Here is a 20,144-nt window from a genome sequence, read left to right on the forward strand (position 1 = left end):
TTAGTCGTGATCCTAAGATTTGTGCAGCATCCTTCGATAGGCCCAAGTCTCTCACTATGTCATTTAGTTCAGCTTGAAAAAACTTTTGAGGTTAGTCTATCTCAGGATTGAATTCGTCTTCATCGGTTTTTTCGTATGAACTTATATCTGATAATTTGCTGTTGGATGGTGTGAAGAAAAGTTGCATGAATAGGGATTCCTGGTTCATGAGATACAGGTCATTTAGCAGAAGGTAAATCAGGATATTGAATTTTCCGAATAAACCGAATTCCGTACCCGTATTAGCTAAGGACACATGTCAAGCTAAAAACACCAAAAATCATATCGGCCTGTGTAATCAATATATTTTCACAATAATTATAAAATATATTTTAACGGGTTTAAAACTATACTTCCATTTACACTATAGTTGAGAATTAAATTTGTAGGTAGTCGATTCTCAGAAATGTGAATGCGATAAAGCTACAACATCGTTGCCAGTTTGTGATGATAGTAAGGTATCTAATATAAGGTTATTTATGTATAATATTATATTTATATACAATATTTATATATAAAAAAATTAAATTACATTAAATTTACATCTAAAAGTACAATAATATTCTATTTAAATGTCATACATGATCACGTCGTGTTCTTAGGACCAGTAGAAAGGAATAGTAGATCAAGGTTGCCACAAGATAGAGAGAGATTTTAATAAAATTGCTCATTGATTTCATATTTTAACATTCAGTAAATTATCATTCACACTGTTGCAGTAAATTTTAAAAATTAATCTTAATATATGAGACATTTAACTTTTTAAAAAGAGCAAAGTATATTGGAATTAGAGAAAACGAATTGTAGTTTGAAAATATGTTAACAAAATAAACATACTTATATAGATAAAGAGCTATCACAATCACTATTTACATTGATGATTAATGGTTCAACCGAAATATCCACTCTTGTGTCTAAATCCCACATTCTACCTTGTTCTTTTATAGTGTGTCTGATACAATTTTTCCAAGACTGGATGTGACATTGTTTATGGCAGTAGCTAACAAGGTTTTCACCTCCTCCATTTTAAGCCTCAATTTTTCTCCCCAATAAGCTCGATATGATTCAGCACACAATGATAAGGAGGCAGGCGATGTACAATTATGTTGTTTTTACGAGCCATTTCGACAGCATATTTCTTAAATTCAGGTAAATGTATTTTCGCGACATTTAGTAATTGTACTTTCAACATGTTGTCTTCAAATAGTATATTTTCTTGAGAGAGCCAGTTGATGATATCACTTTTTCACCAGGCAGTTGTTGGTGTTGGCTCCAACCGTCGACTGTGGTATAACGCATTGTCCATAACAACAACAGAAGGTTTAAGGTTTGGTAGAATCTTTGAAAACCAACCTGTCCATTTCCTCATGGTAATCGTTGATTTTCTTGGTTTCGAATAGCAACAAACCGTTCTCCAAAAAAACCGAATCGCTGCCTATATATGTGTTATTATGAGCCTCCGTCCTTTACCCACGGGTGTTTTTAAACCTTTTGAAAACCCTTCAATGAAGGCTTATCGACGACTGTTAATTTCAAAGTCTTGCCACACCTTTCGAGACAGTATGACCTTGATTCAGTCAAAGTTTCATTTACATAGTACACTTTTTGCCCTTCACGACGATACTCTTGAATTTTTGTAAGTAATGTCTCCGCTACAAGATAATTTCATCTTTTTCTATAAGAACACTGTTCCTGCTTCTTTTCATATATTTGATGTTCATTTGCCCTAATGTTCGCAGTAAAACTCGTCGTGATATTTTGGGTATTGAATCATCGAAATTTATTCTTTAAGGTTGGGATTTCGTTCAGAAAAAAGAAAGCGTGGAATTTCCTCTTAATAGCATATTTCCTCTTAATAGCATACCTGTCATCTTCAAGCTGGATGCGTTTTCTACCTCTAGTTTCAATGTTTTGAAGAGATAAATTATCCGATTTGCCTTTACTTTGTTTAATTTTTTTTAAACTGTATAATTCTCTATACAGTTTCTCGTCGATACTTTAGTCGAATCACTACACAGAGAAACTACATCGTTGACCAACATTATTTTATTCTTTTCACGGAGTCCACAATACACGTTGTTTATAATAGTTTTTTCTCCCATCGAAAAATTTGGGCATCGTTTACTTTGACTGCTCTGGCTTTCCATATTGCTCAAAACACTAAAATACGTATTCACTGCTTCGATAATCTAATGAAATAATTAGACCGATTTCAGGATTTTATCTCACACCGAAAGATGTAATAAAATTTTACGATTCCCTTTCTTCGCTGTCGAAAAAAACTACTGTGTAAAAAATATAAGATATTTACAATGTGTTTATGTGAGTCATGTCCTATTTACTTCGATAGCAAAGCAACTGAATTCCTAAGTAGTCGGCTTTCTTCGACGATGGCAGTTTTAGGGAGGCTTAACTATTACCTACTAACTTATAATTATTTATTGTAATTAACCCAAATGTCAATAGTAATCATATTCCTACATTAACGTGATACATAGTATAAATAGATATTTCTTCAATACAAGTAGGTTTGTCGTAACTTTTTATGACATTTTTCGTACACCATTGAAAGTCCTACAATAGTGCTGAAACGTCAAGATTACTTCTAAGAATTTACTGCCTACAATTTTTTATTCTCGATTATAGAAGGGTACAAAGCCAGTGGTTACCAAAGATTTTTCCAAGTTAAATATTGTGTTTATATGTGGGTTAAGCCACAATTAATTGTGATGAAAATTACATTTTTATACAACGTTAGACGTTTCGATTTCCACTCGTGAAATCGTTTTCAAAAAAAGATTATTTTAAAAAATGACCGCAAAGGTTATAACCCATTGCCAAATTGTTAGTAGGCTATGTTTTTTAAAATTAATGGTTGATAGACTTATCACATACTTGTCGATCTTGTAGGCAATAGTCTTCTTTTGGTTGACAAAAATCTAAGGATGTTTTTACCCTCGGAATATCAAATTCTAACTGTTTTTGTGTGTTGTATTGCATTATTTGTTGTATAAAGAAGACTTGTGGTTTTCTGTGAGGCCACAAGGTTACTAAAGGATTAGACGTTCGGAACGGCAGGAAGGGCTCAGATTTAAAACTCCCTCTCATTATAGCAGATATGGGAGCTCGTAGCAGCCTGGCCCCCAGAAACTCCAAAGCCCAACTCCTTATGGACCTAGTCCGTATGATAGGGGTGATATACATTGCGCCCTTCTAAGGTGGTCTAAGTCTCTGAATGGCTCATAAATGGATTCTGCCCCGATCTACTATAACCATAACTATAAGATATGTCTGTGAATTGTGTGTTGTAAATGTATTATGTATAATTTTAGATGATGTCTGATACTTCCTTTAACCCGCCATTGTTGGTATGTTCTTATTGTGACTACTTCTTTTAGCAACTTATTGGCAACTAAAGCCTGCTGATGGTTTTGCTACAAATTTTTCTTCATTAAGTAGATCTTTGATTTTTCTCTTTTTCATGTCTGTTTCTTTTATGATTATAGATGTATCTTTCCATTGTACTCGTTATTCCAGGCATGTTTGCATATTTGAGATTTCTGAAGTCTCTGTTCCTGATATATATTTCATGCTCCTTTATCCTGACACTTGATCGTCTATCGGTTTCTCCAACATATGAACTAAATATTTATATTAAAATAAATATAATGGGAAGGGTATGAACCAACTAATTACATTTAGTTTCCGTGTCCTCTAAGAGCTGTTTCGTTAGAAGAATTTGGAGCTTAGGTAGCATGAGGACAAAATAATAGACTACAAAATAAGAAAATTATAATGAATAGCGGAACAGTGAGAAATACGTAGTTATCGAAAAGAAACTGCGGTTTTAAGAGCAGAAATGACAGTCATAATTATGATTTGAACAAAAATATAATAAATTTCAAAAGTTTTCTTGTTCAACTAACAGTTAACCATAGTCACCAATAAATATATAGTATATAATTAAAGAAATTAACATACTATAGAGAGATTTGACGGGGAGCTTTCTTTGTTATATATTCATCTCCATTTACAGCAAATCTGAAACAAAATTCTGTACGGTTATTGTTTTGTTTGTTTGTCTAATTTGTATCTTATTTTTTAGGGTCCTGGTTGGGAATACGTAACTGAATTGCCCGATTGGGCGCAAATCGACTGGAGAGAACCCGACGCACCGCAGTGATGATTCCTCACTAAGCTCTACATTCTACCCTAAAGTAATTTTCGTAACTTTATCTATACAGGCTGTAACAAAAATTAGAAAAAGAGGTGTCCAAAAAAAGTGGCAGGGTCCAATTCACCGCTAAGGATCGGTCGGTTAAGGAAAAATTATTTGCTGTAGACGTTTCGAATAATTTTCGGTATTTCAGTGCTTCACGGAAAAACACAAAAATATATAAAATATGTAACATTTTCAAATATTTAAAATATACAGGATGCTACCTCATATATATGGTTTAATTATTATTTTGTTTATTTAATATATAACTATAGAACAACGGAGTATGGTCAGTTTTTCTCTGGTTAGAAAAACCCACATGTAGTGATGTGGACATTGTTAATCATTTAAAAATCAAGAAAACACATTGGTTTAGTTAATTATAAATTGACGAAGAAAAATGGTTTTTCAGTTCCAGAATTATTATTAGAATTTACGCTTACGGAATAAAATCTCATGACTTCGGAATAAATAATTCTTAAAACTGCGGATAGTAGGTACTATTAAGACAATGCAGCGCAAGCAAAAATGGAAGACACGCCTTCACGTCAACGTAATGTAACGTCAACAGCATAACTGTTCATGTGTTTTTGATAAAAATTGGGATTCAAAGAAAATAATGATAGATTAAGCTTTTTATATAATATATAGTAAATATGGACTGTTTTTTAATATAATTTAAATCGGGAATGGTTAAAGAGGAAAAGGTTGTTGATGAAACTTCAATGGCCAATTCTCTAACGTATATATTCAACAAAGAGCCAAGTACTAAAAATATTGACGTTAAAAAAGAAAGATAAAATTCACTAACTACTTCTAAAATTGCTTATAATGGTAAATGAATCGCGTTATGCAACAAGGAGTTAAGCCATCGCCATGAGGTATTGGGAAAATGAATAAAATAGTTTGATAAAATATTGTAATTGTTTGGTACTAGATTTAAAAGCGAAATTTTGGGATTAAACAAATTAATTCCGGTCTACCTTTATTTAAAAAATTATAATCGTGGGTGTTCATAGAAATATATAAAAGGGTGGAATAGCTCATTTTTGTTTTTCATTGATTTGACATAACAAATATAGAAAAAATTATATAAGAAAAAATTCTTACAATACATTTAGAACAAAATAATTTTGTGATAACTTATTTTGAATAATTAAGCTGCGATTCTTGTAACTACTGATCATTTACGAAATTTATACAAAAAAATTTGCATATTTGGGAACTTGGACATTTTTTTAATTTGATGGTTGTTCAGATGATAAGGGTTTACCATCTGGACAAAGAAATGGTAGCTCTGTATTCTTAAGGATTACGACCTTTCTCAGCTTTTTTAATAATAACATTAACAAAAATTGTCGATGTTTCAAGCCTTGGATAAATAAGTAAGGCATAAAATGACTAGTTTAATATTGCGATTTTGTTTTCCACATGAATCAGACCATAATCCTAATTCCTCAACAAGGGCTCGAATATGTTCTTGAATGTATTTTATTAGACACGAGCCAATTTCCTGGGTACCTCTACCGGCTATATTAAAGTTGAAAACTAGTTTCTTAAGATATTCGGACGCGCGCGATGATAAAAACGCTTTTTTAACGTTTCCCTCTAGACAAACTTAACAAATATAAAAAAAAAATACATTTAAACTTACATTCTAATATATACTAATTATGGGGTTATGTCGGACTCCTCGTAATGACTCGATGATTATAAATATATTTGTCCTCATCGAACGTAAAGGTTCAATTTATATCTATAACTGTGTCATGGTCTTGGATGTATTCTTTTGCTAGGTTTGATTATGTAGTGTGTTTGTGTAGTAAGTATTTTAATAAATAAATATAAGCAAACCATTATTTCTAACAAGAGAATTATTTAAACTTCCTTGTTCCCGATAAGGGAGAGGCGCGTGCATACTTCATATATCTTCTCTGTCCATACATTAAAAATTCCCTGCTTTTGTCTTCCAACATAACTTCCCGAATTATATAAATTTAATTGACTGAGGCTTTTGTATATTAAAAGTCAGGGTTTCTATATTTTCGTTAACTACTGATTGAGGAAGGTCTTCATTTATACTATAGTACCACAATTGTAGCAACTGAGTCATATTTTCACTGTATACCTTTGCGGATCCAAGAGGAAAGGAAAACGAGGATTTTAGAGCGAACTGATTGTCATAAAAATTAGTTTCTTATTTTATAGATGCCTTAGATGAAGAAAACTAATCCTTGTTAAATATATTTTTTTGGGAAAACCCTTTATTCGTTTAAATTAACAAACCGCTAAAGGCTTTAATTTAATTCATATTATCAAATGAGATTTAATGCCATGGGATAAGTAAACGGGTCGTCTAGTAACTTATAAAACAGGAAAAACTTAATTACTTAAACAATTCTTGGTACGAAACAGTACTAGTAATAAATGGTTTACTTTAACTGAATATTTAATTCCATAAAAGATAAAAAATAAGTTCAAATAAAGACTTTCATTATATATAATCGAATTTGAGTCATCTATGTATGTCATCTTCAGATTCATTAGTAGTATCTTCGCCTAGATCCACAGCAACTGGTTCCATGGTAATTTCAATGAAGTTATCAAGATTCCACATATTTTCATCTTTTACTACATGCTCGAGAAATTTTATCCACGACAGTGAGGTCACCTTTCAAACGGCACTATTAAGCAGATTTTTTACATAATTTTTTTTTTGAAAGTAACATTATTCCTTGCTACTTTATTTTTTATTTGAGCCCATATAAGTTTTTTGGGTTTAACTCACAATGGTATGGCTGCAATTGAACTACAATATTACGCCTCATTCTTGCGCCATTTTATCTACTACATATTTAATATATTTATCTTTATCTTTATGACACCGTGCTAAGTTTAGTAACTTGATTTTCAAAATTGATTCATTGAATTTAATATTTTTTTTAGTAGGTAAGCCAATCCGCAATCTCAGCTTTTCTCCATTTTGTAGTTGGTAACTGTTCGACACGCCGGCAGTAATATGGAGCGTTTTCCTAGCAATAACATATCCTGGTTCGATTTTTAACACATTATCTGAAAACTATTTTTCATAATGATCTGCATCCATTTTCTCATCGAAATCTCCAGTCTTTTTAGAAACAAATGCTTTAAACCTCCTTCAACAAATCCTAAGTCGCACCAATATGGCTTATAATAAGGCGTTTTCGCTTTCCAGGTGGGGCTTTTATACCTGAAACCTAAAGGAACGTATTTTGAACATGTCACAACTCAGGCATAAATTTAAGGTTAATCTTTAAGTAAAATATATATTAGTAAATAACTAGTATTGGTACATTGGTAAATTTATTCTTTCTCCCATTTGTTTTTTCGTTTCATCATGTATTACAAAAAAATTGAAAATTTAACTATTCGGTATGTACTGTTTGTGGCTTAACAAAAGGGCTAACAGATGGCGCCACAGTTCACTTAGAGGTTAAGTCATTTTAGCTTATTGGGAAATACTTGTTTACAAATACAAAAATTGTGGTAACTTGATTTTAGAAAAAATGTGGTTTGATTCATTATTGCATAACACTATCCAAAAATCATTCGGTGAAACGTATGTGTTCAGTGAAACGAACTCAAACTTATAGACCGCTTATTGGCTAAAATTATATAGTAGTTCGATTGTTACGGTAAGTATTACTATTAAATGATACAAAAAATTTAATAAAACTGCGATAAATGTGTATCAACAACGTTTAAGTTGCCAAAGTATGATTTTACCATAGTAGGAACAAATTATGTATTATGAGTTGAAGAAAACAGTATTCAAATCATGTTAATGGACACCCTAACACTTTAGAAATGTTAAAAGTATTTATAGGTTAACATTCTTATCAGTTTATTGCTAGCCGTAATTATATTCGTAATAAATGAAACACTTTTGACTATTAGGAACGAAAATGACCATCCTGTATATTTTTAATTCACTTTTTCGCACAAGTCAATAACTTTACAATATATATCACAAAATATTTCTCCTTTTCGCAAAAGTAAATATAAAATAAAATTTGTATTTTTATAAAGAAACCAATAAAGGTCATATCAAAGAGTAAATAATGCAGAATAATTCTGAATTTTCTTGAAACGAGTACTGAAATACAATCGTGCCTTGATTATGTGAGGTGATATTATTTTGCAGATTTTCCCTATTTCTACAAAAAATATTATATCGATTTGAAATTCATATCAACTTTCAAAGGACCCTAGCTTATATTTGTGTAATTTTAAGTTACATGGCAAGATATTTTAGCGGAAGTTCTCAAAAGAAGAATAACCTTGAAAATATAACAGTAAACTCTTAATTTACTAACATCACAGTTAAATTCACTCATTAATAATATTCAATGTTTGTTACGATCACAGAAACAGGTCAATAAGTAGATTAAAAAGCAGATAAAAAGCAAATTATCCTTGCCGATCTTCCAATAACAATCTTCCAATAAGTGATTAATTTGATCACCTTCCATGCGTATCTGTATTTCGCAAATAATCAAACTGAGTGATACTGTTAACTACAATGGTACTCGCCATTTGATTTTATTTTGCATAGGAAATTTTATTATGCACGTCACATGAATTCATAAACATTTCACTGAATAATGGGGACTGTAGTACCACGGAAAAATTCATCTGTTGACTATTCAAACAGTTTCGTTTCGATCCATTCCGCCATGTTTTAATCGGCTTAAGTTATGTACGAACAATTATATGGTGGTAGTTTCTCTTTTGGAGCTATTCCAAAAGATCCTTGAAATAAAATGCATATCAAAGTAGTGGAAATCAAGTATAACGATCCCTATACTCAAAAATGACCCATCTTACTATCGAACTATTACTGTGCGTGACCCCAGTTTGAAAGTATTGACTAAAATACTTGCTGAGAAAATAATTAAAAAGTATCATGTATGCGACGAGCACCAAGGGTTTCGGTGTTACAGATCTACTGTCGATGCCATATTCATAATAGGGCAAGTAGGAGAGAAAGCAGTATAATTTAACACACCTGTAGGTATTCATGTGTTTTATCGACCTCACTAAAGCCTTCGATTGTATTAGACTACAAGATGTGATTGAACTTTGACACAGAAAGACTATAACAGCCACTATAACACAGATAATAAAGGATATTAACTCTGATCACAAAACAAGAATAAAAATAAACTAATGAAGGAAGTCAACATTCAATCAGGCATAAGACAGGTGATAGCGTGAGCCCGTTATTGTTTAACTTGGATTGTTTAACAATGGACAAACTAGTGGAAGAAGGAAAAAAGTTACGAACAGGGTAAAAAATGGGCAACAGAGCAATACAGATGCTTTTCTACGCAGGTGACGCAGCAATAATATTAAATACTGAAGATGACCTACAACGAATGGTCCACGCTTTGGAAGTTAACGCAGATAAATTTAACCTGAAAATATCAGCACTAAAAACAAAGTCCCTCGTTATTGCCAGGGAGCCAGTGAGATGCAAAATTGTAATAAACGAAGAAATAACAGAACAAGCATCGAAATTCAACTATCTGGGAAAGGAAATATCTCCGAAGGAACCCGCATACAAGAACATTAGGATAGAAGGAAAAATATATTATATTTTTATATATAAGATCATATAAGATTTGTGTACGACCGGTATTAACCTATGGTATAGAAACAGGCAGAAAAAACAATTATAAAGAAAATCTTAAGAACAACAGAGATGAAAACGCTGTGGGCGATAGCAGGTGAAACGTTAAAAGACTTTCTAATACACAAGTCAGAGACATGTGTAAAGTACATGATATCGTCAGATGGGGACGCCAAAGAAGACTAGGATGGAACCAAAACAGTAACAGAATGGGTAGAGAAACTTTCCCAAATAGTAAAAGAAGGTAAAAGACCACAAGGCAGACCTTCTAAAAGATTGAGAGGTAGCTGGCAGTCAACATCGCAAATACTGCTAAATCAGACCGAAAACAACAGACCTAACATACGAAGAAGAAGATAGTATACAGAGATCAATGTACTTGATCTTATTCTTGTTCATTACAATGAAACTAAAATGAAAATTCTATAAAACACCATAAGACCAGTTATGATCTACCAATTGATTCCAAATGAGTGACCTTGTTCTAAGATAATTAGTGCATACTTAAAGGTACGTCCAACATGAAGATTGGTAATGCTGGTAGTCAGATTCCCGGGACGACTGTCTGACTCCGAGTGGCAGGTAGGATATAGTCATGGCCATTATGAACGCTGGTTTTCCGACGCTCCACAGTGTGGAGCGTCGACTGATCAGTGTTGCATGGAATTTACAAGAGAACAGGCTGCAGCTCTTTTGCTGCCTAGTGACAATGTTAACAAAGTTAAAGCCAATCAGAACGGAAACACATCTAATTAATAAATAAGTTAAGACATCTGAATCAGAATATCAGCGCACGGGTTGTCAGCGTGCAGGTGAAATTTGGCCAAGCCCGCCTTAATACGAAGAATTATTCGCACACCGACTCGGCGCCGGTTGTCAAGCTCTGAAAATCCTCGTTCATTCTCAATGTACCCTAACATCGAGATTCTAATCATCCAATACGAAGATTTACTGAGTTTCAAGTTCCTGAAAGGTAAAGGAGAGCAAGACCAATGAAGATCTAATGTGAGCAGGACTCTGTTCTACCAATTACTACGCTTCTCTTACCCATTTCAATTTAGAAGAATGGTTTTGGAGATTCTGCTCTCATCATAAAAAAATTTACAATCATGGTCTTTCCAAATTTATTACCAAACCATTTTTCACACTACTTGTTAAATAACATAGTTGTATCACCTATTTATAAACAACTTGGTCTAAAGTTTTGGCAGACATTATCTTTTTGGTGTTATTGATTATCATGTTGCTTGAAAACGAAAGTCAAATATTTGGTCTGCAGTTAAACATATCAAAGACAAAGATCATGACAGTGGATCGACCACATAACAATCATACACATATAACCACGATTGACCGGTTTGAGGTTGTTAGCTCATATTTATATCATTGATCACAAACACGGGGTCACTACAGGAAGAAATAGTAGACCCAGGAAAGATAGCCAAAATATGGAAGGACTCTAAAAATGAGGTTGATCAACTGCTTAAGTCCCAATACTGATATACGTATGTGAATCTTGGACCCTACGACAAGCGGAAAGAAGAAAGATAGACGACACTGAAATGTTCTGTTGGAGAAGAATGTGACAAATTCCGTGGACCGACCACAGGACAAATATTTCAATTTTAAATGAGCTAAAAAATGTCAGCAAATGGCTATCCAGCAAAGTCCATCTCCAACAATTAAAATACTTTGGACATGTTATGGGAGCAGATACAGAAAACATGGAAAGACTTATTATCCAAGGAAAGGTAGAAGGCCAAAGATCACGAGGAAGATCTCCAACAGGATGGATCGATCAATTTACAAGCATATGCAAAAGACCTATGCATGAGTGAAAAGAAATGACCAGAGACAAAGATCTTTGGAGACGGACAATACATGACATCACGATGGCCACTACGCTCCCTCGGGGGGCAAAATTGAAGAGAAAGAGGTTAGCATGAATAGGTCTTCGTGGTATATAAAATATTCCGTCAGGTTATTCACAAATAAAAGAAAATGGACATTATTCCTTCTTGAGTACTTCTGAGGTTGTTGTGCAAAATATCTGAGCATGTTAATATTTATCATCATATAAAGCGGACGATTAAAAAGAAATGTTCGTTACTAGATCTCTGATACCGATTGCCTACAGCTTTGCGTATAGATATTCCAATTTTAAGCAGTCCAATTACCACGATTTTAAGGAAAAAGCAATATGTATGTAAATTTTTGTTCATTTTTTTCATGTACAGTTTGTAAAAATTCGACTGTTATAGTCTTACAAGAATATCTTGGTCGAAAACCATGGTGTTTGCTGGTAATAACTTTTTAGATTCAAATAGGACATAATTTGATTATAAATAATTCTTTCAAAAGTTTTAACAGACACTTCAATTGTGATACCTCTATAATTATCCTTTTTTGTAAACGTAAACTGCCTTGGACATCTTGAATATATACCTATAATACAGCTAGTGCTTATTGTTGCTAATGATAGGGTATAAATATCATAAACAGCATCATGTTCGTCTTTTATTCCACTTGACTTTTCCGTTTTAAATGTAGGTTTTCATTTGTAGAAAACACACAAAACTTCTTTCAATTTCAAATTTTGGCAGATGTCATGCATTGAATGACATCAATCATACATCAATACTGAGAGCAATTAGTTCTTACATAACACCATTTATTGGAGCTAAGGAATCCAAAAGCACGACACAGGATACGTGAAATTAAAAATAATGATCACCTCTTCCTTTATTTTACAAGAACGTACATAAAAGAGGTAACATTAGATCTCTAGGTAATTTATGAGAAGTTTCTTAGAAGAAATATTTGGGACTATAGATAAATTTTACTAAATGAACAGCATTCATCTAATTGGAGTACAGTTAAATTATTGTTCATATACATTTTTTTGCTTTTTGACTCCCATTGTTTAATTGTATTATTCTTTGTTTTAAATTTAAAAAATAACTCGAAAATTATTGACCAACGAAGATTTTCAAGGTAATTCTTTGAGGCTGTCCCATTGGCTTTTACATTAACCTCTTACATTTGGAAAAAGTGAGCGAAAAGAAAGAAAACATCGTTAATTAAGAAATAGAAGTAGCTTAGACACTGACACGGATTGTTAAATTATGTTCAAAAAGGATTGTGAGCATAGGTTAAGGTATATTTGTATTGGTTGTAGTTCCACATTGTTTTCAGTATTGTCATGTTCATACACTTTAAATGTGGGCATTTGCTTTTAAAACTTAAGAGTTATAAATCTATTCCAGCAAGTATCTGTTCGTAGAGAAATAGTATTGGCAACATTCCAATATTTCAATATTTGTTGTTTGTAGACTGTAGTAAAATGTCATTGAACGACCATTTCGTGATAATGTACAACCGCGTCATTATCTAATTTTTAGAACAACAGTTTTCTACTCCCAGAATCCGTATACTTTATTAAGTTTAACTAGAACAAATTAAAAAGTTAATGTCATTATGACACATAAACTGCTGAAATTCCAGGTGGTGTACTTTTTTTGCTGATGACAAGCGATGACGTCAGCACCTTGTAAGAATTATATTCTTTTAAATAGGGGTATTTATCTGTGGAGGAAGACGGTCAGATAATGAACAGAGGTAAACATATATTACCTTACTTAAAAGTAAAAAAAAATATATCAAATCTGAAATTAATAATCTCGATTTATGATCTGAGTTGTTTATGACTTTTGTCAATCCTCCGTCTGTGCTGCCAATTGCAAATAAATATACTTTATCAATATAAGAAAAGTTCTCTTGATATGTTTACTAGTTGTTGTCTAGTTGGTATTTTTTAAGCCAAGATTGGGCTTTTAATACGCGAAAAATATTAACTCTAATTTTGAAAGTAAAATGGCCACATTATCCCTAGTGACATTTCATGAAACTTGTGATATTTTCATTGAACCTTTGTTTTTATTTACAATTCATTCCTTTTTAAATCTTGGGATTGTTGCAAAACGTTGAAAGTTTTAGTAGGTTAAGTATTAGAATTTAGGAAGTCAGTGCTAAGATAATTGTATAGAATATGTGCTTTTTACAGAAAGATACTTGTTATTCTAACTATTTGTTACTCTTTTAATACTGATTTAACATGGTCTGTATACCTTTTAGTGGTATTGGTGAAAATAACAAACAGAAACACAAGTTTGAAGAAATTTTATGTACAACATAATCAAATGTGTTTTTATTAATGTTCTTTTCATATAATTTTTTCCGTTGAGTATTTAACTCTACATGAAGTGGAGAAAACTATTAAAAATCACTTCAGAAGTTCAGCATCTTGTCTTACATTTAAACTATAATGAATTTTCTGTGTTGCGGAGTTTTAGTGTAACTATAAGTTTTTTCCAAAATTGTATCAAATGGAGATCTAGCTGGAGCAGTAAAACAGTTGTGTTTCTTTAACTACGTAGGTTATGCGATTTCGTTATTTACGATATTATATACACTACTCTCCAAAATTAACGCATCACTTTAAATGTACCATAAGTTTGAAGCTATATTTCTTCTGAACCGATGATGGTATTCCGATGTTTTTTTTTTCACGTTACACGTCTATTTTTAAGGAATTCCACAGGGTGTTGCAAAATAAGATGAAAAAACACAACTTTATTTATCCAACAAACGTTGGATAGTTTGAGGTACCTACACCAAATGAATGCGGACGCGTTGCTCATAATCTAAAGAGATATGCCCATGGTTCTTTGGATATTTCCTTTGATACACAAACTAAAGTAGAATTGGGGAGAAAGAAAAAAAAAGAATACAATATAATAGCTACTAGAGCTAAACCAGAACCAAATCTTAAATGATCAACTACCTACATTGTATAAACAACTACATCATTGTTGTTTATACAGTTGTATAAAATAAACAACATCATTATATAAATACTTTTATTTTGCATTGCTACTTTCTGACTTACATTTATCAAGTTATAATGTTTAAGTTAATTAAATTTTTCTTTATGTGTCAGTATCTAAAGAATAATCTTTTCATATTTTCAAGAAGTATTTAAGAAAGGATTGAAATTACAAAATTATTTAACATTTCACATAAATTATTACTTTTACAAACTTTAAAAAAAGAAACTAGGCAAAAATTAAGAATTTATAATCATTTAACATTGGGTTGAAGTAATAAAATATTATGTAAGTTTTAAACTGTGAAAAAATAATAGTATTGCCAGTTTGTAAATTTTCTCTTATCGATGCTGGGGGATTGTCAACAAATTAAATAGGGAACGACGTACTTATCTGGATGGTCCATTTTTACATCGGTCAGAAAATATCATAAATGCCTTTACGCTGTCTAGCGTATAAGGAATATTAGCGAAAATAGACTGCTGATAGAAGCTGATTTTAGAAGATGCTTTTTCTTTCTGTAACCAAGCAGAGATAGGTGTTTTTTTACACTAATTGTTACCAAAAAAAAACTTGTGGAAAAATAAAAAAAAATGTACCTGATGAAACTTTTCACAAATTGCACATGTTGATTCTCACTCTACGTATCGAAATGGAATGAGCCGCGCTTGTAATTTTCTTCGGGTCTTGATTTTGACCATTTGAGAAAGGAAGTTTTAAAAACAACCATAAATATTTATTGCCACTTACGAACTTCCAAGAGAAATCGCTTTACTCAAAGTAATGTAAACATTCGACAATATGTATTGCGTGTTTTTAAAATCTTATACAGGTTCGAATAAAAGTTGTTGCTTTGTGAATCAAATGGAAGTTAATATATGAACTAAAACTTTATAGATTTTTTTGAACCGTTACAATTTTTATACTCCGAACATGAGTAAAACGTTGACATTTCTCAGAAAATATTGGTGCCGTAATTCCTTAGAAATAGACCTATAATATCATATAAAAATCATCGAAATCCAATCAACAGTTTAGAAGAAAAATAGCTCCAAACTTATGGTACATCTAAGGTGGTTCGTTAATTTTGGAGAGTACGTTACTTCATTCAAATCTGCCTCTACAAGATATGATTGTGTCGAAAAACCTTTTCTTGCAATATGTTTCTTGTAATCTATTTTAAATTAGTATAGATCAGTTCTACTTAACGTTCAGGCATGTTGTAACCCAGTCGGCGAAGTAGAATTTGTATTTTTTACGTATTTTTTTGTGGTCATGTCTATGCCTAGTTGGTTGATAGTTTCATCCGGGACATTTTGATGGGTTTTTAATTTTGGATCCCAGTTGCTTATCCTCAGTGATCTTCTAAGTTAACTGAAGAAGCTCAGTGTCCTATTATATTTGCTTATATCCAAACTGAGCAGACGATTCATTTACATCCAAATTTGACTATGATACTGCCAATATAACCAGATAATCAGTTGAGAAAAATATTTTTGGTATAGTTAAATTATAAGGACATTCCAAGACAGAGCATATATCAGTATTATAATGAGTTGAATAAATGGGAAAAATTAGGATTTTGTAATAGTTTTTACTGGATTTCTTGTTATTATTAGAAACATTACTTAATGAAAAACATGGCTCATACAATATTCAATTTAACTATGTATCAGATTCCTAATTCCGCAGTCGAGTTATATTGAAACTAAAAACTTTTATACATTTAGTAGATAGATAGCGAGTCGTGTATTCGTTGGTCTTCGCAAAAATCTTAGATCCGACCAATAAACGGCTTAATATTTATGTATTTTGAAAGTAATTTGACTACAGTATTACTATGAATCGTAACAGCTGATACTTTCAGAATTTTTTAAAATTATTTTATAAAAAACTATTGCTTCTTGGTAGCTCTTTTAAATAATTTCGTACGTTACACTTCCAAAAACAGGAAACAGTCAGTGTCAGCTAAAAAGAACCAGCGCAGATTATCATTTAGTGTTGCCACCTATTCACATCATGATAGTTTGTTAAGAATAGCATCCATCACTCGATGACATTCGGAAATACTGAAAATACTATTTGTCGGTTCTTTCTAGCTGGTGATTACTGACTAATATTTGTGATTTGTGAGCTATGTTTTTCACAAACATATATTCGATATGCCTATTACCTAAACGAAAATTTCTATATATTTAATATTTGTGATTGTTAAAGACAATTATAGGGACCTAAGTATATTCTATAATAGGTTGTAAGTATCAAAGAGTACATTGGAACTATTCTTCTCTTTTTGTTAATTTGATATTTAGTTTTCTTTTGCTTAGACCTGTATGCTATAAATCAGGACAGCACCTGCAAATCTGACACTAACAGCTTTCTTGTATTTCTTACTTTACATAAGGGGATCATACATCAAAAAATATTTATTCGCATCAATAAACGGCACAATACAACTTTTAAATAAGATAATAGCTAAAAGTTTTTTGAAAGTTCGATTTTATTGAATTCATACTTGGTAGTAGATAATGTTTTGATATTTTTTGACGTAGGATCCACAAGATAATTACCAAAAAAATGTACTATATAAAAAAACGTTGATATTGTATAACATTTTCGAAATGCATATCTTTTAGCTAGCGAAAATGGAATAAAAGATATTCTAAAAATATAAACAATCGACATGAGCTTACAAAAAAAGAAATGTATTGATCTTTTATAAATTTTTAAAAGAAGTAAAATAAATAGTAAAGAAATGAACTATACCCTAAATTTCAGCTTAGAGCTTCCATTGAATAGTAGATTAGCTCCCATTTTAGCTAAATAAAAATCATCTAAAATTATTTTATTAATCTTTAAGAATCAATCGTTGTATAGTGTTTGTACTTTTTGGTTTAGATTTTTAGGACAAAGAGTCGTCACTATATTCATGCATTTTAACGGAAAATCTACCTAAAAATATAATACTTGTGTGCTAGACGTTATAAGCTAATATAATAAATTTAATTTATGGCTTTGATACTCATTTCCCCCTCTCTTAGATCCTATATTTGAGCATCTTTTCATTTTTATAAGCTTGGTTAGCTCCAACTTACTGTACTTCTTCTTTAGGTCCCGTCTCTAATGGAGGTCGGCGATGATTTCTGCAAATTCGTCTTTTTCCTGTGCTTTTCTTATAATTGTTTGAAGGTCTAGTCCTGTCCATTGATATTACGCAACCAGATCATTTGTCGTCTGCCAGGACCACATCATCATCATCATTCTGGCTTTACAACCCTGCGTGTGCGTGGGTCCTAACCTCAAGAATTTCTGTCCACTCGTGGGTATCCATCACCTTCCTCCGCCAAGCACGTAGCTCTAGGTCTTTGCTTTCCTTTTATTTTTGCTTCCGTTATTAGTTGAAGCAAGTTACTCTATATCTTTTTAAAACTGGCCCTTCTTGCTGTGCTGTGGCACCTTCCTAATGCTTTTAAATGTTCTGTAACTTTGTATGTACATGACCTTAACATATAAATGATCTTTTTTGCATCACATTAAGATATTAAGTATGTTTTAAGTAATTTTCTCTATTACATCTCTGTTGGAGACTTGATTATTCGTAACATTCCTTTTAAAAATTTGTCTCCAAAATCAGTACAAGACAATAGCTTCAAACCCCAATTTAATGAATGAAATACTGGGCATGTACAGCTGGTGCTCGCCTTCATCTATGTATTAGAAAAGATCACGCAGGTTCTATCTTTCAGTCTTTTAATACTATCATTCTGGACAAATTATAAGGGATATTGGAATGTTAGATGCACATAACCTGAAGCTAAAGACTAAATTTTTTACGGTATTATATTTACAGAAATCGGTTTTCTTTTTACATCATAGTAAGTGCAGGATACCGAGAAAAAATTCATTTTAACATTTCTATGTGTATAGTTTTTCCCCTGATGCAGATTTTCCTGTTCATACATTGTTTTTCTGGTTGTATTATACCTTCTTGATAATGGTTCATTTTTGGTTTTTTTCTTTTATGTTCTCAAATAACTCTTCAACACATTTGTTCCACATTGCACCTATGTTCTCTGAGCCTGTTGCACTTTTATTTTCGCCTAAACATGTTGGTATGGTTCTTTTTCTTTTCTTGTGTGTGTAACTTATGTGATATATATTTTTACGAAGTTTAAATGATCAGTGCTTTTTCCAAATAATTGATACATAGGTATAATTTAATCAAATGCAGCTGACTATTATTTCCTGACAACTGTCGTAACTCAGTTGTTTTTGTCTGTGTTATTATCAAAGCAACCTGTTACAAATAAACAAATTTAGACTATTTCTAGGTAGATATTCTTCGTACCATGTTTCTGTTAGTCACGAATTTAAAATTGTAGTTTAATTTTAAATGTACTCACTCCAGTTTTGTTAAAGACAGTATTGTGTTAGCGCCACTTAACACATCCAGAAATAGTGTAGAATATTTTGTTGAAATGTTTGACATTAAAAGTTTTACCAAATATAAAATTTGTTTGATTTTTTAGCCTTATTTAACATTTAACAACTATACCAACTATTGGTAACACCAGTAGACAAACGAAAGAGCCACAGTTATTTGAATGATGAAGATTTTAGTAGGGCAGTAGAAGAACGAAATAGAGTCACAATAAATCAAATGAAAATAATATTTCAGGCAAAAACTTACATGACCACAGAAGAAGGAAGCGAAAGATGTTATAAGTTAACAAGTACCTAATTTCGGATATTTCAATTTCAGGATAAAAATTAAATTTTACAAAAATGACAGTTACAGTTTTTGCGAAAGCGTTTTTGACAGTGTTATTTTTAGCGATTTTTAGAAAATAGAGAAACACTGATAGGCGAGGCAATAAACCTACCAAATTTTTACAATTGGTTAGATCTCAACGAAACTTGTTGCTTGTGATTCGTAAGAGTGTTGTGACGGGTAGCTCTTTTAGACAGCAGACTCAGTTAAACTCAGAACTCAGGTTTGATTTGAATAAAAATATATTCGAAATGAATAAATACCAAAATTAAATTATATCCTAGACAATATGTAAAAAATTTAAATGTCAATCCTAGCGACGATATGGACGACGCTGTGCGATGACCCACTGTTAAATAATTGCGAAAAATAAAATATAATTAACAAAATATGGTGTATTAATACACACACGCTGACGAGAAGGAATGGTAGATTAGATCAACACTCGATCCGGCAAGGAGCTGGAAGTGACTAATCAACACTTAGTCAAATAACAGGTCTCTCTCAGATCAACAGTCGAAGACCGGTAAGGAGCTGCCATTAGATCAACACCCTAGG

General features: G+C 32.0%; 1 protein-coding gene across 9 annotated transcripts in view; it reads left to right on the top strand.

Annotated features, from left to right (window-relative positions):
• The window catches only part of LOC140434400 (pseudouridylate synthase RPUSD2-like), a 927,331-nt gene extending 908,004 nt beyond the window's left edge, over nt 1-19,327 (top strand). For all 9 annotated transcript variants that reach the window (XM_072522617.1, XM_072522616.1, XM_072522618.1 and 6 more), the window contains one exon: nt 4,145-19,327. In XM_072522617.1, the coding sequence (XP_072378718.1) occupies nt 4,145-4,222 (78 nt within the window). In that variant the 3' untranslated portion in view covers nt 4,223-19,327. The remainder of the gene's footprint in view (nt 1-4,144) is intronic.
• The last annotated feature ends 817 nt before the right edge of the window (nt 19,328-20,144 follow it).

This window comes from Diabrotica undecimpunctata, chromosome 2 (assembly GCF_040954645.1).
Source record: "Diabrotica undecimpunctata isolate CICGRU chromosome 2, icDiaUnde3, whole genome shotgun sequence".
NCBI classification, from domain to species: domain Eukaryota; kingdom Metazoa; phylum Arthropoda; class Insecta; order Coleoptera; family Chrysomelidae; genus Diabrotica; species Diabrotica undecimpunctata.